This window comes from Megalobrama amblycephala, linkage group LG10 (genome assembly GCF_018812025.1).
Source record: "Megalobrama amblycephala isolate DHTTF-2021 linkage group LG10, ASM1881202v1, whole genome shotgun sequence".
Lineage (NCBI taxonomy): Eukaryota > Metazoa > Chordata > Actinopteri > Cypriniformes > Xenocyprididae > Megalobrama > Megalobrama amblycephala.
Genome location: NC_063053.1, coordinates 20,125,866 through 20,148,012, shown reverse-complemented (window position 1 = coordinate 20,148,012; position 22,147 = coordinate 20,125,866). Strand labels below are relative to the sequence as shown.

At 36.8% G+C, this 22,147-nt stretch overlaps 1 protein-coding gene and 1 long non-coding RNA gene across 5 annotated transcripts in view; one reads left to right on the top strand and one right to left on the bottom strand.

The window, feature by feature from the left end:
• syt14a (synaptotagmin XIVa) overlaps positions 1 to 19,344 on the top strand; it is a 60,317-nt gene extending 40,973 nt beyond the window's left edge. For 2 of the 4 annotated variants that reach the window (XM_048205319.1, XM_048205317.1), the window contains 5 exons: positions 3,875 to 4,146; positions 8,761 to 9,210; positions 10,975 to 11,164; positions 11,761 to 11,817; positions 17,501 to 19,344. In XM_048205319.1, coding sequence (XP_048061276.1) covers positions 3,875 to 4,146; positions 8,761 to 9,210; positions 10,975 to 11,164; positions 11,761 to 11,817; positions 17,501 to 17,814 — 1,283 coding nt within the window. In that variant the 3' untranslated portion in view covers positions 17,815 to 19,344. The remainder of the gene's footprint in view (positions 1 to 3,874; positions 4,147 to 8,760; positions 9,211 to 10,974; positions 11,165 to 11,760; positions 11,818 to 17,500) is intronic. The other 2 variants (XM_048205320.1, XM_048205318.1) reach the window with 1 other exon arrangement.
• LOC125277082 lies at positions 11,096 to 21,769 on the bottom strand. The gene is made up of 3 exons (XR_007186806.1): positions 21,558 to 21,769; positions 20,977 to 21,048; positions 11,096 to 11,945 (listed from the first exon to the last, which is right to left on the bottom strand). It is a non-coding gene; the product is annotated as an uncharacterized LOC125277082 (long non-coding RNA).
• Positions 21,770 to 22,147: the final 378 nt, after the last annotated feature.

Here is a 22,147-nt window from a genome sequence, read left to right as displayed (position 1 = left end):
ATTTTGTAGTGCTTGACTCAAGAATTCTGGGTGGAAAATTTTGTTTCTAGCCCTTAGGGATCAAAATTTATCCAAAATGCAAATTGCCTTATTATAGCGCCACCTAGTGTCATATGGGTTTGTGTCTGTGTGCCTGAAACCATCCTGCCAAGTTTTGGTTCTTTACAATTTATGTCTGTGGCAACCATACATTTTTAGGGCAGAAAAATGAATGGTAAGTGGGCAAAGCAAATAGATTGGAACCCAGATATAACCACCAGATGGCGCTGCTTAACTACAAATCCTTTGCTTAGGGATGTTTGTTTTTCACTGGAATTTTGTTATGACACAGAACTTTTTTTCCCCCTATTTTTGAAGAACATTCAGTTACAGACAGTAGAAAAATCTGAATGAAACCTGTTTTCAATAAAAAATGACTGTGGGTTGCTCTTTCTCTGGCAGGAGTGATTCTTACAGAGAGCAAAGAGTTTAGATCATGAATATATCAGATGTCAAGTGAATTAGGACATTTCTAAAAGAAAACATTTTGGCATAAAAAGCCAGAACACTTTTTTTCTCCTTTCTCAAGATGAAAGATGAGAGAACAGAGTCAGAGAGTTCTTGGCTCTGTTCTGCTTCTCACAGAACAGGAGAAGACCAGATATTATGCTGTGTTTTGGAGGAAGATTATTGTCTCTGCTTTTATAACGACAGATGAATCAATGATCATCAGTAATGGACAGGATTAGGGTTATTTATTTATTTATTTTTTGTACTTTCAATTGTCTATTCAGTTGCCTTTATTCCATTCTGTGCCGAAATCCCTCCTGGAATCATTGCAGATGCTCAAAGCAGGAAGATTATGGAGGACGATGAAGAGAAAGAATGAAAATGTGTCAAAGGAAATCGCTGTCAGAAAGAAAAAAGCAGGAAGCTGGTGGATATCTCTCTGATTTCACCCTCTGCCTCTGTGAACTACTGCACAGAGAGACAGATAGATCTGCATGCTTTTCTCATGAGCTGTTTTCCTGAAGGCAGGAGAGGCTGTAGCCTCGGGCCATCTGTATAATACATGAAGAGCTAGCACACACACACATTTACATATACAATCACACACTCCTATTGCTATAGTACTCACAAGTACATAAAAACACAAACCCATACTGCTGTACACACATAACCACATTCTTACACTCATACATAACAAATGAGCCCGAGTGTTTGCAGTTGGAATCAAAGAGGTTTATAATACTTTGCTATTAGCATTAGCATTAAAGCATGAATGGCAAAGCATTAGCATTCTGAGGAAGCTGCTTGTTTGGTCCATGACCCCCAGAAAATCAAGTAAACCCAGCTGTTAATGTCTTGTTTACTAATCACTCAGAGACGTCCTGACAGTATTGAAAAAATAGTTATGGCATCTATGCTGGCATTTAGATCAAACTGAAACATGAGAGATGTCTGACATGAGAGTTGATCAAAACATCGTTGAGATATAGAGGGCTCACTCTCTCATGCACATAAACATTTTCTCTTGCTCTTGTTTATAGCCTGAGGTTGAAAATGCTGCAGTGTTTAAGATCAAAGACGTCGTTCAACTTTGAGACAGAAGACAAACGGACGTGCTCTTCCGTCATTGTAATCATAATGATGTTTCTTTCCTCCATCCTCATTAAAAATGAACTTTGATTCTAAGTTTCCATCATCTCTACTGCCATACCATGATACTTTTCCATAGGATTCTGAAATTGAAATGAAAATTAAATGTTATGACCTAAAATATAGAAGGAATATTTCAGATTCTGCACTCTTTTTAGGTCATATCAACTAAGTAAATTTGCAATGTCAATAATTATAATAATAAATAATTATATTTTATTTACAGTTTTTTTATATATATATATATATATATATATATATATATATACAATCGCTAGCACTGTGGAAGCTTCTTTAAGCCACGGAATTAAACAATTTAAAGGACAATTATGACTTTTTATCTCACAATTCTGACTTTCTTTCTCACAATTGCTAGTTTATATTCCGCAGTTCTGAATACTTTTCTCAGAATTGTGATATTTAAACTTGCAAAACCCAAAAAGTCAGCTCACAATTCTGACATTTTCTTACAATTAGAAGTCTCTTTTGAAAATGTTTTTTCTAAACTTAAAGTTCAAAACCTAACATAATACAAAATTGAATAAGACAACAATTTGCTACATTTCTACAGTAATACCATATTGAAATATTTTTTCGAATCTAAAAAATGAAATACTATCAAAGCATAGATGCAGCTGAACACCTACACAGGTGTTAGTCTTTCAATTTCATTACTATCTATACAAAAGGGGAAAACTTACTACATAATTTTGTACTGTAATGCAAACATGGGCTAACATGTACTGCAGTGATTTGTAAACAATAGAGAACAGTCATTCTTGCTTTATAAAGAAACTTCACAAAAGAAAACAATGCTACCTGTTGTTAGGTGATTGTTTCATGAGTGACAAAATGTGTTTGTTGGTTGTAAACCTTTGCTAGTGGTATGGAAGAATGTGTTTATGTGACATGAATTAAATGTTTATGAGAATCATTGTTGAACACTTGATATTTGAAATCAACCCAAACAAACACACCCCTCCCTTTATTGCTCCGCCCCCAAAATGCATGATCAAGAGTGCATGTCTCTTTATCAAAGCAGAAACAAAGCCAAATAAAGCAATGAATGACAAGGAAGAACAAAAAATGAACATACAGTACTCGAGTATATACAAGCAAGAGTTCATTGTTAGTCGCCAGCAGCACACACTCAAAACCAATGGTACTCACAAATGCAGCAGGAACAACACAACCTCGGCGTCCGTTTTCAGGCCTTCCTTAAAAGTGCCCCTACCATGCTTTTTCATATATTACCTTTCATGCAGTTTGTATTAGAGCTGTTTGTGTATGTAAAAGGTCTGCAAGGTTTTAAAGATCAAAGCACGATAAATAAAGTTATTGTCTCTGGAAAAAAATGGATTCAGAACTGCCGAAACGAGTCATCAGTAATTCCAGTATTATTTCAAAGTGTTTCAAAGTTTAGAGAAATAAGTGAACATAAAAATCTACAGCATCAGCAATGTCTGAGGTGTTTTATCCAAGCCACGCTCCAACAGAATCGCGTGTGTGTGTGCGCGTGTGAGAGAGAGAATGCACTGTATTTATGAGATCTCTAAATCTTCCTGTCCTAAGCAGCAGCATGTTACTATGGCAACAGCCACTTGGTTCATTCTCTTTACAGAGCAGTTTATATGTAGGGTGAAGGCAGGTAAATCAGGGCATGTTTTGCCATTCATTTTAATTTCAGAGACTCATAAAGCCACTAGCAGCATCAGCATATCCTCAAATTTCCTTCATTTTCTGCATTTGAAATTGAACATGCTGATTTGTCATTGAGTGATTTGTAGCTCTTGAAGGACAACTGAAACATTTATGAAGATGCTGGTGAAAGGAATATGTCTACACTGTGTGTAAAACCAGGTTTTGACCTTTTCTTGAGTTGAGCTGAAGGTTTCAAAGAACCATTCTTGTCTTAGACTTTACCAGAGACCTTTGAATACCATATGCTATATCATAAATGACAAGCCTAGCAATCTGTGCTGCTAAAGACACAAAGGCTGCAGGTTCAGTCTCATTGTAGGAGTGACACATGAATTAGAGTTTCTGAGATCATTCTGCTGTTGAGCATAAAGCTAAACTAAAAGTAAAAGTACATTCATACTGTCACTACAATTGGTACACTTTCTAAGCCACTTAAGATGATATTTGCCACCCTACACTTTTGCTCTTTCATATTGCTTGAGAACATTGAGCTAATTAACACTAAATTCATCTCTCTCACTTTGCCTTGCATCAGTACACTGTATCCAGCGGATGAGACGGACTCCGCCATTGGACGAGCTGCAGCCTCCACCCTATCAGGATGAGGATGGGTCACCACGTATGTCGTGCACGCCCTCTGACCTGGGCGATACCAAATGTGACCTTTCCCATGGGAGCGAGAGCCCCAGACACAGCTATGGGAAATGTCCAAGCGAGGGCAGCGGAGCACAGGAGACGGAGAGTTTCCTTAACAAGGGCTATGAAGAAGATGTACCCAGTGACAGCACTGCTGTACTCAGCCCAGAGGTGAGTGTTTGAGCAAAGAAGTCTGTATATGCAAAAAATCACTTACTGACGCACACACACACAGCATCCTCACCACCTGATGAGGGAGGATATGTTAATATTAACAAACACAGGACACGGAGCTGCTGCGCGCCCTCTCCCCATCCCCAAGCAGATGAACACTTCCCAAGGGAAAAGCAATCAAATAATCGATCGATCATTCAAGGCTGGGCGGGGAAAATCAGTCGTCATGGAAAAATTAATACACAATGTAAAATGCATTTCATAAATACATTCTCTTGTCTTGTCACATATTCCGTATCACATTCTTATTCCTACTATTATTTATCTATTTTTGTACACACACACAATAAATAGGCAGTCATGGCCTAATGGTTAGAGAGTCAGACTGGTAACCCAAAAGTTTATTTTATTTAAAATAAATAAATCAAGCAAAATTTTTGATTTGGACAAAATAGTTACCTCTAAAGGTGTACACAGGGCAACGTTTTGAGCAATTTTTATGATTCCATTCGATTTCTATTCACAAGCTTTCAATTCGATATTGATTATTTTGGATTTTGGATCAGATACAGTACATGGCAAATTTTCTCAAGGTAAAAAAAAATCTCAACTAATGCTGTAAACTATACATGGGAGTCAGTTGGTACTACATTACTATAATATTGAAGGTTAAAATTAACTTAAAATATACAAACACTCAAATTACACTCAAGGATGTTTTTTTATAATAAATAAAGTTTAGAATTACATAATCATATTTCTATTCCAGTTCGGTTTTTTAAATATAAACATTTAAATCGTGGCTGTAGCTGATTTATTCAAACATGCATTAAATATTGAAGAACATTGAAAATTATAATAGCTGACTAACGAGTTTATGGTCACTGAATATGTTTTTCTGAGGCGAATGTGACGTTACGTGACATTGTTTACAAGCTGTTTTATTGACGTCTTTCTACGGTTGAATCACTGATTGAGCAAATACATGTGACATGATATGGATTTCGGTAAGTTAGCAGTGGGAATTGTCAGTCTTCAAGAGTATATCTTCCCTGGGGTATTCCACAAGGGTCGATTCTTGCTCCAATACTTTTCTCCCTCTACATGCTACCCTTGGGAGCTATCTTCAGAAAATATAACGTATCTTTTCACTGCTATGCTGATGATACGCAGATCTATTTGCCCGTGAGAGAGATACAGCCAAATTCATTTGATGCTCTATTGACATGTTTTCAAGAGGTTAAGGACTGGATGGCTGCAAATTGTTTGATGCTTAACGAAAATAAAACCGAGGCTATTGTGTTTGGCCCTAGGAAGCATGAAGTAATCCAGCATTTAAATGCTACTACCCTATCAGGATCTACTAAATCTAAGGTGAAAAACCTGGGGTTTGTTTTGGACAGTGAGTTAAAAATGGATTGTCAAATAAACTCAGTTGTCAGATCATGCTTTTTTAATCTACATCTGTTAGCAAAGACTAAATCATTTCTATCTTCATCTGATTTTGAGAAGGCAATTTCAGCTATGTTTTTTTTCTCGAATGGATTACTGTAACTCCCTTTACTTCGGAGTTGATGGTAAAGCACTAATGCATCTGCAGAAAATTCAGAACGCAGCAGCGAGAATGATCAAGTCTGCAAAAAATATGACTTCGTTACTCCACTTTTAATGTCATTGAAGTGGTTGCCAGTACGTTATCAAATTGTTTTTAAGATTCTTGTACTTGTTTTTAAGGCCATTCACAATTTAGCGCCTACTTACTTATCTAGGATGGTGACAGTGTATACTCCGCCAAGATCCTTGAGATCTGAAAACAAATATCTGCTTGCCGTTACTAAGACAAAATACAAACACAAAGGTGATCGAGCCTTCTCTCGAGCCGGTCCTAAATTGTGGAACGATCTCCCAGTCGCGATTAGATCCATCAAATCTTTACCTGTTTTTAAAGCTATGTTAAAATCACATTTGCTTAACTCTGAATGCAAGTTCTAATGATGGAGAGTGATGTTTAATGTGTGTTATGTGTGTGTTTTCTATTGTTTTATTTATTTACTTTTTTTACTTTTGTTTTTTCTTGGCACTGTGAAGCACTTTGGACAACTAACGTTGTATTAAATTGGTGCTATATAAATAAAATACAATACAATACGAAAAGTTGTACTGTATCTTTTAACATGCCTTCAGATGTTCATTCATGTTTATTTTGTGTTGTAACTGGTATTAAAGCGAAGGAGATGATCGGTTCACGTGTGTGTAGTGCTGCCGCTTCTCTTCACCTGAGGCGCTACAGCGATCTGTCACGCCATTAAACAGTGCCAATTTGAAAGAAGTATTTTTTGAATTTCATAATAAAATAGAAGTCATTTGAAATCTGAGACTTTGTTTCATATCAAAACTAACAAAGCACAAAGATTGATGTGATTTATTGGATGGGAGGTGTGCTATAATTTTCCGTTCATTCATCAACTGAAAACAGACTAGACTAATCGATTCTTGGGATTTAAGAATCGATACCGGCTCGTAAAAATGAGAATCAATTAATTTTTTTTATCCAGTCTTAGTTGCTGGGCAATGTTGATTTAAAGGGTTAGTTCACCCAAAAATGAAAATTCTGTCATTAATTACTTACCCTCGTGCCGTTTTACACCCGTAAGACCTTCGTTGATCTTCGGAACACAAATTAAGATATTTTGGTTGAAATCTGATGGCTCAGTGAGGCCTCCATAGCCAGCAATGACATTTCTTCTCTCAAGATCCATTAATGTACTAAAAACATATTTAAATCGGTTCATGTGAGTACAGTGGTTCAATATTAATATTATAAAGCGACGAGAATATTTTTGGTGCGCCAAAAAAAAACAAAATAACGACTTATTTAGTGATGGCCGATTTCAAAACACTGCTTCAGGAAGATTCGGAGCATAAATGAATCAGAGTGTCGAATCATGATTCGGATCGTGTGTCAAATCGCCAAACTGCTGAAATCACGTGACTTTGCCGCTCCGAACCGCTGATTTGACACGTTGATTCATAACGCTCTGAAGCTTCCTGAAGCAGTGTTTTGAAATTGGCCATCACTAAATAAGTAGTTATTTTGTTTGCTTTTTGCTGCACCAAAAATATTCTCGTTGGTTTATAATATTAATATTGAACCACTGTGCTCACATGAACTGATTTAAATATGTTTTTAGTACCTTTGTGGATCTTGAGAGAGGAAATGTCATTGCTCCCTATGCAGGCCTCACAGAGCCGTCAGATTTCAACAAAAATATCTCAATTTGTGTTCTGAAGATTAACGAAGGTCTTTTCATTTTTGGGTGAACTAACCCTTTAAGAATGGGCAACAAATTTCTATCTGGATACTTTAGACCGAAATTTGTTGCCCATTCTCAATGGAAAAGTGCCCAAGCAACATCGCTCAGCAACATTGCCTAGCAACATTGCTCAAAAGTTGCCTCGTATATCATCACCTTAATAACACTCTCTTATTTGTCGATGATTGATTTTGCAGAGGGACACATTTCTGTTTAGCCATGGTGAGCAGAGATGCCTCGTACTTGTGTGAACAGTGCAGATAACTTCAAATGGAGCGATAAATGCTTGTAGACTATTGTGGGACAGTGACAAGAGATGCTCCATTTAATGAAGACATGAGACAAGAAGCGCAGAGTAGACACTGAATATGACTAAACTATGTACATAATAGTTTTTTTACTTTGTTTTCGTAAGAAATTTGATTTATGTAACCCTTTTGCCAATGTTTAAAGTGTTACATAAATTGGACAGATGACAGCCAGGTACTATCTACACAATGTACATAGACATAAATGTAAAAACTTATTTCTAAAACTTATAAAACAATAAAATAAAATAAAAAAATATATATCTTGGAAACAGTAGCCAATCAGTTGTTTTAATTGTCATATCTGAATTCAGGACATCAAAATACATGATAAATTGAACATTTTATCTCTGAAGCAGACGAAAAAATTGTAAACCGGTATAATCCGACAATTTCAAAGATTCAAATACAAATCAAAGATGCAAATAGCCCTCTTTGTTTAAAAAGACATGATGCTTCCTTGCTTATTCATTCAAAAACTATTTTCCAGCAGAAAGCTCATTCTGATTTTTCTTTTTCTAACTTCTGTATTTAGGACATTGCTGTCACGTGTGATTTGCAGTACATTCATGGTTTCATTACCGTAACATCAAATGCATTCAAACACAGATGCATGCACAAACGCCTTCATAATTCAATATGTATGCGCTGTAGACACCTGCGTAATAATTTATATGTTTACAGCAGTGTGATGCAGCAGTACGGATTGTACAGTACTGAGATACTTCTTTATTCTAACTTTTTTATATTAACTATAGCAATAAAAATCTCGTCTTGGCCATCAATCATCGAAAATATCTTATATCCAGTGAATATGTCATAACTGTCTGTGTTATGGATTTAAAGCTGTCGTATATGAGCCCATATGAATGTAAACACACTCTGCACATGTACCATATAAATCTACCTGCCGTGCAGAACATCAAGCCTCAGATGGTAACTGTTACTCCCTCTAAATCTCTCACTTTTTCCATCATTCATCTCTTTAGGATCTGTCTGCACGTGGATCAGCTGCTCAGCTTCCTAAAGGTTACGACCCTGAGCCTCTCGCTCAATACGGAACTCTCGACGTCGTCTTCGACTATGACTCATCTGACCAGCGTCTGTCCGTCACGATAACAGCACTGACGGACATTCCTTCTCTCAAACGCACGGGGAACATCTCCTGGCAGGTGCATCTAGTGCTGCTGCCCACCAAAAAGCAGAGGGCAAAAACCATCATCCAGCGTGGCCCCTGCCCCATCTTTACAGAGACATTTCACTTCAGCCATATCGAGTCGGAGATGATCGGGAACTATGCTGTCCGGTTCCGCTTGTACAGCGTTCGCAGGATGAAGAAGGAGAAGGCTCTCGGAGAGAAGGTGTTCTACCTCACCAAACTCAACCTGCAGGGCAAGATGTCAGTCCCCATCATACTGGACCCCTGCTGCAACATACCTGTGAGTGTGATCAAATTATATGTCCTAAAGACTCAAAAATGCTTCTTTCTAATTTACATTTTTTTTAAATCATGAAAAATTAGTTATCAGCATAATGCTTAAAAAAATATGACAAGATCTCAGAGTTAAACTGTGTCAGAAAAAAATTATCTTAATTATGTCAGGTAACACTTAAGCAAAACATGGTCAGGTCAAAGTGTCTGAATAATTTTTGGTTCCAAATTTTTATCAATTTTACTGGTAGTCCACTGTATGAAGAATTTTTAGGTATAATGTCATAGTTTACTTTATTTTGCTATCCTCACTTACATAAATGAACTATAGTGTCCTGCACCCACTAGTAAAAATATATCAAAAATATAAAAAATGCCTGATATATATGAGCAAAGGTGGATGTGAAAATAAATCTGCATTGTTTATCCTTTTGATCTTTCATTCAAAAAATTCACAAAATTATAACCTTTCATTGAAGGAAAACAGTTGGGGGGAAACTCACATTATGAAATAAATGTTTTTTCTCCAATACACGTTGGCCACAATTATTGGCACCCCTAGAAATTCTTATGAGTAAAATATCTCTGAAGTATATTCCCATTCATATTTAAAAATTTTTAACACACCAGGGTGACTAGGAGCATGAAATTGTCCAGCCATGACTTCCTGTTCCACAGGAATATAAAAATGAGGAAACACAAATGCCAAATTCCCTTAATCATTCATCACAATGAGTAAAACCAAAGAATATAGTTCTGATGTCCAGCAAAAGATTGTTGAGCTTCACAAAATAGAAAATGGCTGTAAGAAAATACCTAAAACATTGAAAATCCCCATTTCCACTATCAGGGCAATAATTAAGAAGTTCCAATCAACTAAACATGTTACAGATCTGCCTGGAAGAGGACATGTGTCTAAATCGTCCTAATGCGCGGTGAGGAGGAAAGTTTGGGTGGACAAAGACTCTTCAAGGATCACAGCTGGAGAATTGCAGAGATTAGTTGAGTCTTCAGTCTCAGAAAGCCTAAAAAAATATCAAACAACACCTACATCCCCACAAGTTGTTCAGGAGGGTTTCAAGAAAAATCCTCTGCTCTCATCCAGAAACAATCTCCAGCATATTCAGTTGTCAGTCAAGACTGGAACTTCAAACTGGACCGGCTTCTATGGTCAGATGAAACTAAAAAAAGAGCTTTTTGGCAGCAAACCCACCAGATGGGTTAGGTGCACACATGGATAAAAAGTACCCCATGCCCACGGTTAAATATACTGCTGGATCTTTAATGTTGTGGGCCTATTTTTCTGCTGGAAGTCCTGGACATCTTGTTCAGATACATGGCATCATGGATTCTACCAAATATCAACAGAGAAAAAATCAAAACCTGACCACTTCTGCTAGAAATCCTATAATGAGCCATGGTTGGATCTTCCATCAGGACAATGATCCAAAACAAACATCAAAACCAACACAAAAATGTGTCACTGAGCACAAAATGAAGCTTCTGCCATGGCCGTCCCAGTCCCCTGATATATATATACGAAAATAGTTAACAATGCTTCTCTTGATAGATACATATATAATAAATAAAAATAAATTCCAAAATAGAAAAACAAAATCTCAAAGTTCTGACATTGTAAACGGTGAGGAAATAATTGACATCATTGTTAGCCCTTAGTTTTTACAGTAACGCAATCAGAAACAGTTTAAATAATGTGTATATATTCTGTAAAAACTTTTTAAATGTTAAACAAAAATGATGTGTGTCCCAGGGCAGTGACTCTCAGGCAAGCGTATCAGACGTGTCGTGCAGCGAGACGGCCTCGTCATTCCCGTCTGCAGGTCAGGGATCGGCTCCAGAGATCCTGCTGGGGCTTGTGTACAACGCCACTACAGGACGACTCTCTGTGGAAGTCATCAAAGGAAGCCACTTTAAAAACCTGGCGGCAAATAAACCTCCCAGTGAGTCCAAGAGCTGCTCAACGTGATTGCTTTGAATAGCCGTTCCAGATCACTTCACCATCAAATTTGTCTTTGTATTTCCTGTATCATATTATATAAGGTTTGCAGGATCAAATCGTGTCACCTCTCACCTTTGACCCCCAAAGGTGCCCGTAACAGTATGCTCCCTCTTTCTTTCTTTCTTTCTCTCTCTGTAATTCTCTGTCATACTACCCTTCTGATAAACGCTGCCCTAAATGACCTCCTAACCTTCCCAAAGCTTCCGTCACACTTCAGTCAAAGAGCGCAATATATAAGCTTTATGCCTTCAGAAAGCACTCATAACTCCATGTCATTAAACGATATTCAGCCCATAGATTCAGACAGCATTATAAAATGGAGACGAAGGCTGCATGTTTCTCTTATGCATTGGCCCTTAACCTGAAGTGATGCTGTGTGCTTTATGAACACATTACATCTGACCTAATGTGATGTCATTGAACCTTCAAACCTTTTGACCTGCTCTTTTTCTCCTGCTGTTGTTGATATTCTCTCTCTCTCTCCTTGATGACTGCCGATCCCCTCTGCTCTTGCTGTCACTCCTCTCCTGTTGTCAGACGGTTTGTTCTGTTGTCTAAAGCACTTGATAGGTGGGCAGGTGTACATAATCCGAGGTGAGTTTTCTGTGGCTACGGCGTCGGACGCTGTTCATCCATCTTTCTGTTTTCACGCTTCCTCTTTTCATCATCGATCCTTGGTGTTAGACTGACGAACGCTTCTACATGGATGCTGAAGGTTTGATCTGTGGAAAATTTGAGCGCAAATTAATATAAAACTCTATACATAAGGAAGATTTAGAAAACATGTGAAGCATGTTATCCATTTAGTCTTCATCCATGGAGAAGGTTCAGACGCTGTTATTTTAGACTACGTTATGTTGGATGGCATTATTTTCTGTCCTTTGTAGTGATGTTTGCATGCGTCCCCTAACCTTGTCTTTTTTTTAATTCTGGATTTTTTTTTTTATACATTTACTAGATCATTTGCTTGAATCATTTGAATCTTTCCCATCATGTGACTGGTAGTTCTAGTCCAATATGCCAGAGAGATCTTTGTAGGCATGTAGCCATGTGAGTGGTTCTTCTATGTTTGCAGACAGTGGAAAATGTAAGATTTTTTTTTTTTTTTTTTTTTTAACTTACAATGTTAAATTAAGATATTAATTAAACACTTTTTATTTTGATTTAGATTGGTTTGTGATCTTTGTATCATGCTTCATTAATATAAATAATTTTCTTACAAAAAATAAATTAGTCTGTAACTATGTTTATACTAGGGCTGTGAATTTAATGCATTAGATTAATTAATTACGGAAAAAATAACGCGTACATTTTTAACGCACTTGCCCCGCCCCCAGACCTACAGGTCATCTGACATTTCATACAGTTGACTGATGATGAATATGATCAAAGTCCCTTTCAAGGAAAGTCTGTTCACTCGGCGGCCATATTTGCAACGCCTCTGGGCAGCTATTTCAGGCATCCAAGACCAAGTCCTATCTTTTTGAATGGGGGAATCCTGAAATCTCAAAAACTGCTTTGCAAACTCACATTTAAATAAAATATTTCAAACCAGCAACAAAATCTGACATGAACTGTCCCATAAATGTTGATGAGCCAATGCGCATGTGCAGTCCTAAGCGCGAGTCTCAGGTTTCTATGGGAACCGCAGCCTCTTACGGCAGCTGCAGTGATGCAATGACTTTATCAATCAGCGATTGGCTCTTTTACTTAGAAGGCAGGACGTGTTCCGCCATATTGCGCGTTCGTTGCAATTTCTCCCATTCATAACTAGAAGTGTGAACAGTCTTTCTATATCTATAGTCTTTGATATGATGCAGCGCAACAACTCACTGCGTAATATAGCCTTAAGAATGCAGTTAGAATGTCCATAAAATTCAAGATATGAAAGGCGATTGATTTGAACCCTTTAAAGCAGTGGTCGCCAACCCGTCGATCGCGATCGACCGGTCGATCTTTATCACTGTTCCAGTAGCTCGCGAAAATAACAGAAATATGAGTACAAAAATAGCCTACATTACATTTCTCCAGTCTTTGTACTGCATTTTTGTATTTATTTTTCTGTTATTTTCGGGAGCTACTGGGACAGTGATAAAGGTAAATAGCCCACATCATGTCTGAGTCTGTAAACGGCCGTAAACAAGAGGCCAGAGACGCTGAAGACGGACGCAAAGAGGAGACAATTCTGTAGCAGGCAGAGCAGCTCACTGTTCATGATGCTCGCAATATAGGAAGAAAATATAAATATTGAATTAAGGGTAAAGGGTTATATGAATGCACCTCTAAAAGGAATTACTGTCTTCAGAAAAATTTCGAAGGCAACGGCATTTTATTTTCATCTTACCTCCGAATAAAGTAACTTGGCTAATTATTAGAGCAATTCAGCTTTGTTTACAGTGGTAACCAAGGAAACGCTGTTTCACTGCTGCTCCATAAGCGCCACCTGCTGTCAGAGAGTGAATTTGCATCTCATTCAGCCTGCTGTTTTTGTTTCATGCTTTTTTGTGTAGCATATAATTTCACAAAGATAAAGTCAGACCGTTGTTTTTTTCTTTAAATCTTGAAATTAAATCTCAATTAATTCAAATAAAAAACAACTGCTCATGCATTGTGATAGCATCTTTGTTTCGATTGTGATTTAAAAGCAGTGGTTCCCTCTAATTTGAAATGGCTATGTATTTTTGTTTATAATAATAATAATAATAATAATAAATATCTGCAACCAGTATCAGAATCGGCCAATTTGCTTGTAAAAATAAATAAATAAATCAGAATCTAAATTGGCCACGAAAAAAAAATAAATAAATACAATCAGGGCTGTCTTTTTCGATCAAGTAGATCTTGTCTTTCATAAAGGTCGAGGTCAGGGATCTTGGGCTTAAAAAGGTTGGTGACCACTGCTTTAAAGTGTACGGTACAACAACACCAGTAAGATCAGAATGTTCACTGCTAAATTCAAACAGACACTAGGCCTGTATTTGAGAGCACACGAGTTTTGTGGAGAGATTCGTGGTTGATGCGTTGATGTATTACACTGATGCGCACTCAACATGTGTCGTTAAAAAATACCATAGTAACTGCCTACTATACTATAAAAGAACATCGTGTCTGAAAGCTGCAGTTGATATATATTGGTTAAAATTAATGGAGAATATCTCATATTTATCCGTGGGTGCTCAGCGCCTAGCCAATAGTTCATGATAGGCTATAGTTAACAAATTTGTGAATATTTTGAATAAAAAAAGTAAAAGCCAAATAAAAGTGATACGTCTGTCATACAGCACAAGAGTGCCTCAGGGATGATGCATTTTTGTAGGCAAAATCCAGAAGCGAGTTAGCATTTTAGGACTTCCGGTTCCAACACCGTAAAGTCTATGGGTTTTTTGAATGGGTTTTTGCTAAATCGCCTGAAATAAGGTCTGTGGTTAACAAAGCCTCTAAATACTTTCACGTTTTGATCTATGACATAAAACACACCAGTTATAACCTGCTTGTGATTTTTTAAAACTTTTACTGTGTCTTAAAATCGGCGGTTGCTAACAAATTGCTAAAAGGGACTACTTCCTTTGGCGGGGACTTTAGACGTCATCATGACAAACAGGACATTTGGACAGCATTTCTCATGAAAAAGTGGATAAGTATTCATAAACAGCGCAGATCATAACCAGCGAGCATGTTTTTAAATAAAGTTGTTTTTTAAATACAGTTTGAGGAAGCTTGGTGGTGACGACGTTGATCCGCGACCATGCTGTGCTGTAGTCCGTTTATAGCCTACTGTTAGCCTTTTATATCTGACGACTTTATTTAGGCTTCAAAATCTATAAATGTTGTGTTAACTTGTAAAGATTATCTTAATAGACAAAACGTGTAAGTGTCATAACCCTTTGTTAAACACAGAGCTTATTTTCTGCAATTTTCCAAAAGTCTATGGGAAAAATGCATAGGCTTTCAACCGAGGGAACCCGTGCGCCGCTAACTTCCGGGTTGGCCTACAAAAACGCGTCATCCCTGGGGCACTGCGTGACGCATAGCCCCCTACATTAATAATAAATGTGCACATATTGTGAATTAATTTAATAAACTTAGTAACCTAGCTTTCTTGGTAGCCCTCAGAAAATTAACTTCTCTAAGAAAATGATTCATAAAACATCAGTTGATCATATGTTTACTTTCAATTTCATATTTCCGTATTGATAAAAAAAAAAAATCAAGAAACAGTTCACCCAAAAATTTAAATTCAGTTATCATTTACTCAACCATTATGGTCCAAAAGTTTGTGTAATAAATTCTATGTTGAATCAAATAAAATATTTCTTTCCAAATCTACTTTTTGTAATGTCTATTTGATGCTTTACACAATAATGACTTCAAATTATCTTTTGGGGATAATTTCTTAGCCAAATTTGATGTACGATAAATTTGCAATTAATTATATTAATTAATAGCCACATCATGTAATTAACTAGATTAAAATTTTTAATCGCTTCTCAGCCCTAGTTTATACACTTTATACAAGTATATACATATACATAATATATATATATAAAATATATAATATCAGCTTTTATATTTTGGAAAGAGAGTGCCTCACAAAGGCATCTTCACTTTTGGGATCAAAAAATTGCAAAAGCTGCTGAATGGCACAGAAAAAATATTGCTGTGCTTAGTTTATTGCAAATGATAATGAAAAACAATAACTTTGTCTCATTTACATAATAAGCTTAGCATAGATAAATGCTAACAGATACATGTAATCCTAGTGTTTTCCATAACTGTATTAATGCAGATGACCAGTATTTTATGAAATGAGATATACTGTAGAGTAGACTACTGAAGGTTGATTTCTGTGGCAGGAAGTGTTTAGACTCCTGAATAACTGCATCACAGAGGCTAATCAGCCCTCTTGAACCGCTATTGAACTGTTTGACATTCAGCTCGAGGAGCTGGAGATGATTTCCTCAGTGCCAGGTATGAGTTTGTGTTCCCATCTCTAAAATCAGCGCTTCTTTAGATCGGCTCTTCTATCAGTTGGAAAAATAGAGGAGAGTGAAACATTTTTTTGAAAACACAGCAAGATGACTCCACAGGAAGCCCGCACTCGACGGTTCTGCCCTGACACAAAGACACAGAGAATACTAACGTCTGTTGTATTCTAGTGTATTCAGGCAGGGCAGCAGAAAGCACTCTGAATGAAATCGGGTGAAAGGCCCCGAGCTGCAGCCTGAATGCATCTGTAGAGTCGCAGTTCAAAAGGTTCTGAAAGGAGGAGACAGAGGAGTGATGCGGGACTCAATTATTAATCAGTGAGCATTGATTTGTGCCGAGCGTTAATGCAAAAAGAAACTGAATGGCCCGTTTTCAACCATTAAATTTCATCCTGTATTAATGAATGGAATAATCAATTGCTTTTCAGATAAATTGAGAGATTGAAGCATTGCCAGGCTGGAACTGTGGCATTGAAAATCTCCATGCTGGCAGAAGAACTGCACCACAACAATATCCCGTTGCTTAATTTAACATCTCAACTTCCGAACCTACAATTTTTTAAATAGTATTATGTTTTTGTAACTAATTTTTCTGGCTGAAAACTGTGATTATTGTATTGTTTTGTTTTGTTGGGGTTTTTTATTGTTTATACTTTTATTTTTTTATGTTTCGAATGCAAAAATTATTTTCAAAATCTGTATTTTTGTCTTGTTTTCCAGTAAAAATATCTAAACAGTCATATAAAACAAGACATACTTTATAAAATTAGGTTTCTTTATCTTATGTCACTGAAACTTTTTTTTTTTTTTTTTTAATAAATAATTCCAACAAAAATATGTGAGCTTTACCCTTAGAAAACAATTTACCAGTGGGGTAAAAACTAATATACTTAATTCAAGTTATATTTTCTGTCTTAATACTAGGTTTAATACTAAAATTTATATTAACAAAAATATATTTTATACATTTTATAAGTATAAAAAAAAGTATATACAGTAGTCAACATTTGAAGTGGATCAAAACCTTTCATCAAAGTTGTCCTAAAACCTTCTTCTTAGGACAACTTTGATGAACTTTTTTGATCCACTTCAAATGTTGACTACTATACTTTTACATATTTTTTACTGGAAAACAAAATCAAAATACTGGTTAAGATTTTTTTTTTTTTTTCCTCAAATTTCTCATGGTCAAATCAAATGTACTCTTGACTGATTTGATTGTAGAAGTTTTAGGACTATTGATCACGGAATGAACGGTTCTCTGGCTGACATCCTGTTCCATCCTGTTTCAGACACCTATGTAAAGCTGACTCTACTGAACTCAATGGGTCAGGAGATGTCCAAGTGCAAGACATCGATTTGCCGCGGCCAACCCAACCCCACCTACAAGGAGACCTTTGTGTTCCAAGTAGCTCTGTTTCAGCTCTCTGACGTCACGCTCATCCTGTCGGTCTACAACAAGCGCAGCATGAAACGGAAGGAGATGATTGGCTGGATCTCTCTGGGGCTGAACAGCTCCGGGGAGGAGGAGCTAACACACTGGACTCAGATGAAGGAGTCAAAGGGACAACAGGTGTGTCGATGGCACAGTCTATTGGAGTCCTAGAATGTCAATAAGTGACGGCAACGATATGTGTAATGGGGTGGGGGACCGAGAGCAGGTCAGGCCCTCGAACGGCCCAAAACCGACAGAGCTGGCCCCCACTGCAGTGCATTATGAGAAACGCGAGTAGTTCCGGGGATGTAATCTGCTCTCCTTCCCAATGCATTGCAGGAAATGGGTTAGAGAAAATGATGAAAACAGGGTTAGATATGCCACACCGCTAATGGTGGAAACACTAATGAGACAGAGTTTTATGTTTATTTAGATATTTATTTGTATATTTTTTGACTTGACTTGATGTTTCTATTTTTGTTCTGCTTGAGATGGTTGTTTCTAAAGGGGTTATAGGAACAGAGAAAGAACAAAGACGAGGTGAGTTAAAATGTCTTCGCTCAGACGATAACTGGCGTTCTGAGATTACATTGCTTTGACCTTAAAGCAGGGGTAAAATTTCTGTCCGGTTGATTATATGCCATTCTGAGGCATTTTAATGGATACTCTGACAGATGTGCAGTATCTGAATGAATGTCTGGCTTTCCTCGACATGTGATCAGATTGTCTAGATCTCATTCTAATACATGATGTAGTTCATTCCACTTTGAAATCTACCATCAGAGTGCCAATCCAGACTTCACTGCACACAGCCTGAGCCTGTCATCCAGCGTTATATGTCAGCTATTTTATTCCACTCATTCTAAATGTAATACCTAGCAATCAGGAACAAACCCCAAAACGAATAGATAATAGAAAAACATTCTTTTCATTCTCAGTATGACATTAAGAGGCAATAAGTATAGAACTTTTCTTGTATTAACTATACATTTCTAGAAACACCTTATAATATTGATTTAAAGTAATATAATACATGTTTATTATAATGATACCCTATTAATAAAAATATGAAATATGTAAAAAATATATTAAATATATTAAATTATACAGTCTTGATTTGAAACACATATTAGTTTTATATCTATTTATACATGAAAATCTTGTAAAATAGAAGCATTTATTAATTTATTTATTTCAGTTTACCAGTAAATAGCTAAGCTAAGTGAACAGCTTTCTATATTTTAATTAAATATTATAGAAAAAGCCCTTACAATAAAATATCATGTAAATAAAAAAATTGTAATTATACCATACTGACCATAATGTTTTCACCACTGTAAAGGCCTGTTTGCACCAAGAACAACAACTATAAAGATAACTATAATGATAATTATAGTTATGGATACGGACGATATGTTCTGTTCATTGTAAGCGTGCACTGTAGAGCTTGTTAAGTTGGGTGGATTCTGATTGGCTGTCAATGTTTTTGTCATTCATAAGCTAGGGAAAAAGTCTTACTGAAAGCGATTCCAACAATATCGTTAACACTGTGTTGACTCATAAAATGAGAATGGTTATACAAACGTTATAGTTATAGTTATGGTCCTTGGTGTGAACAGGCCTTAAAGGGTTAGTTCACCCAAAAATGAAACTTCTGTCATTAATTACTCACGATCATGTCATTCCAAACCCGTAAGTCCTTCGTTCATCTTCAGAACGCAAATTAATATATTTTTGATGAAATCCAATAGCTGTATGACTCCTCAATAGACAGCAATTTAACAACCACTTTCAAGGTCCAGAAAGGTACTAAAGACATTGTTAAAATGATCGACGTGACTGTAGTGGCTCAACTTTAATTTTATGAAGTGACGAAAAAATACTTTTTGTGCGCAAAAACAAAACAAAAATAACAAATTTATTAAAAAATATCTTCTGTCCTGTGTCATTCTGCTATGTTGTTTATGTCCAGCGCTTCCAGGTTCTACGTCAGAACGCCGACTCATTATTGTCCGGCTCTTGCGTCAGCATCACACACATGCGTCATGTTGCTCACGTGATCAGCTTCAGCCAATACTGAGCCAGCGTTCGGACTTAGAACCTGGAAGCGCTGAACGTAAACAACGTAGCAGAATGGCACAGGACAGAAGATATTGTTGAATAAATTCATTTTTTTTGTTTTTGGTTTTGCGCACAAAAAGTATTCTCGTCGCTTCATAACATTATGGTTGAACCGCTGCAGTCACATGGACTATTTTAACAATGTTTTTAGTACCTTTCTGGACCTTGAAAGTGGTTGTCAAATTGCTGTCTATTGAGGAGTCAGCTTTTGGATTTCATCAAAAATATCGTAATTTGTGTTCCGAAGATGAACGATGGTCTTACGGGTGTAGATTTTTGGGTGAACTAACCCTTTAAGTCCTGTGTAATACAGTAAACTCTTTGTTGACTTAGCTGACTTTGTCTGGAACCAAATCAATGTCCTAGAGGCGCCAATGCTATGAGGTTTGACAAATGGGATTTTTAAAAAAATGATGAAGAACAATGAGCAAATGCATCATCAGCTCTTACTTCGACTTCAGAGCCATGAGACCTTACGAAACCATTTTTGAGTAGTTGCTAATATGTGGTTAAATGAAGGCGGCATTTACAGTAAGTTAACGCCATACTTTGATAACAGACTGTTCCCTTCTATCTTTTGTATCGAATTTGTGTGATCTTACGGTCCTGAATGTTCAAGTTTAGTAAATGAGACTCAACACTCAGTACTGCAACACTAGAGATTCAGAATGCCAGTGTTCTGGCTGAATGTCCATTAGAGGACCAGTAATGAAACTGTGTGGATGTTTGGAGTACATGATGGTGAGGAGGCTTCTCAGCGCTTTTGCTCTGTCTTTACAAGTGTCCTGATCTCTGTGCGGTCAACCTGTGAAATCTGTCTTGATCTAGTTTCTTTCCTTTCTTGAGCGATGGTTAACTCACTCAGTGATTGTTACGTACTGTAAACAGCACATAGATTTTGCTGATCTATTTTTGTATCTATATATCTGAGAAAATGGACTCACTTTCTTGGTAAATGTATGAAGCTCTGTGAGCAGTATGGAGTTGTAGACTTTGTTCTACTTTCACAGTTCAGTTGATATTTGGTAATCTTTGGTTAAAAGAACTGTTTTATTAGTGAATGTGTCACTCATTCAATGTGCCGTTTCAAAATATGACAAGATAAATGTTCAAAAAAAAAAAAAAAAACTTCTTCCCTGTTACGGTTACAGGTTGATAGAAAAAAAGTATGAGTGTGAAAGAAGAGGGTGTAGTTTGTGTGATGTTACATACTGTTATATGTACTCTTAGCTCTGTTGATGTCGTCATTTCAGGTGATGATGTATGAACCTGTTTACTCCCCTCCTTAAAAAAAAAGTGAGAAGAAAAAGGTCAGGTATGGCAAGTTGCTCAAATCTTTGTAAGACCTGAATTAAGCACATTTTTAGGGCACATAATGGAGTCATGAAACACATCTTGTGAAAGAGTCAGACTGTGATGGTCCTCAGAGAGCCACAACTGGACAAATATCTCCCTTACAGACCATCTCCCCACAAAACTCACAGCTGGGCTGAGCTTTCTCTCTCACGCTGGGAGATGTTCTCAGTTCCTTCTTGGCAAACTGAGTAAACAGTCCCAAAATTTTATTTTACCATTCTGTCAACTATTAAGCCTGAGAAAATGCCACAGCTGTCAAAATTACGATGACATAATACAGCACAATGTTGAAATGTAGGATGATAAATGCATTATGACTAGAAAACAGCTGTGTCACAAACTGACATAAAGAGGCTGCTATGTCTCACTTGTGACAGTTTTATGAGTGGCTTGGCTTCCAATTTATTTTCCCACTATAAATGAGAATCTGACTGTACCTTTAGTTAAATATGTTGGTTATATAATGGCGCTGCCAGCCCGAAGTCCCTCAAGCTCAACCCTCCCAGTAGCTTCAGGCCTGTCCATCTTTAAAGGTGCCCTAGAATTAAAAATTGAATTTACCTCGGCATACTTGAATAACAAGAGTTCAGTACATGGAAATGACATAAAGTGAGTCTCAAACATTGTTGTTTCCTCCTCCTTATATAAATCTCATTTGTTTAAAAGACTTCTGAAGAACAGGCGAATCTCAACATAATTATGTACGCCCCCAATATTTGCATATGCCAGCCCATGTTCCCAACATTATGAAAGGCATTAGACAAGGGCAGCCAGTATTAACGTCTGGATGTGCAAAGCTGAATCATCAGACTAGGTAAGCAAGCAAGGACAACAGTGAAAAATGGCAGAAGGAGCAATAATAACTGACATGATCCATGATATCATGATATTTTTAATGATATTTGTAAATTGTCTGTCTAAATGTTTCGTTAGCATGTTGCTAATGTACTGTTAAATGTGGTTAAAGTTACCATCGTTTATTACTGTATTCACGGAGACAAGACTGTCGTTATTTTCATTTTTAAAC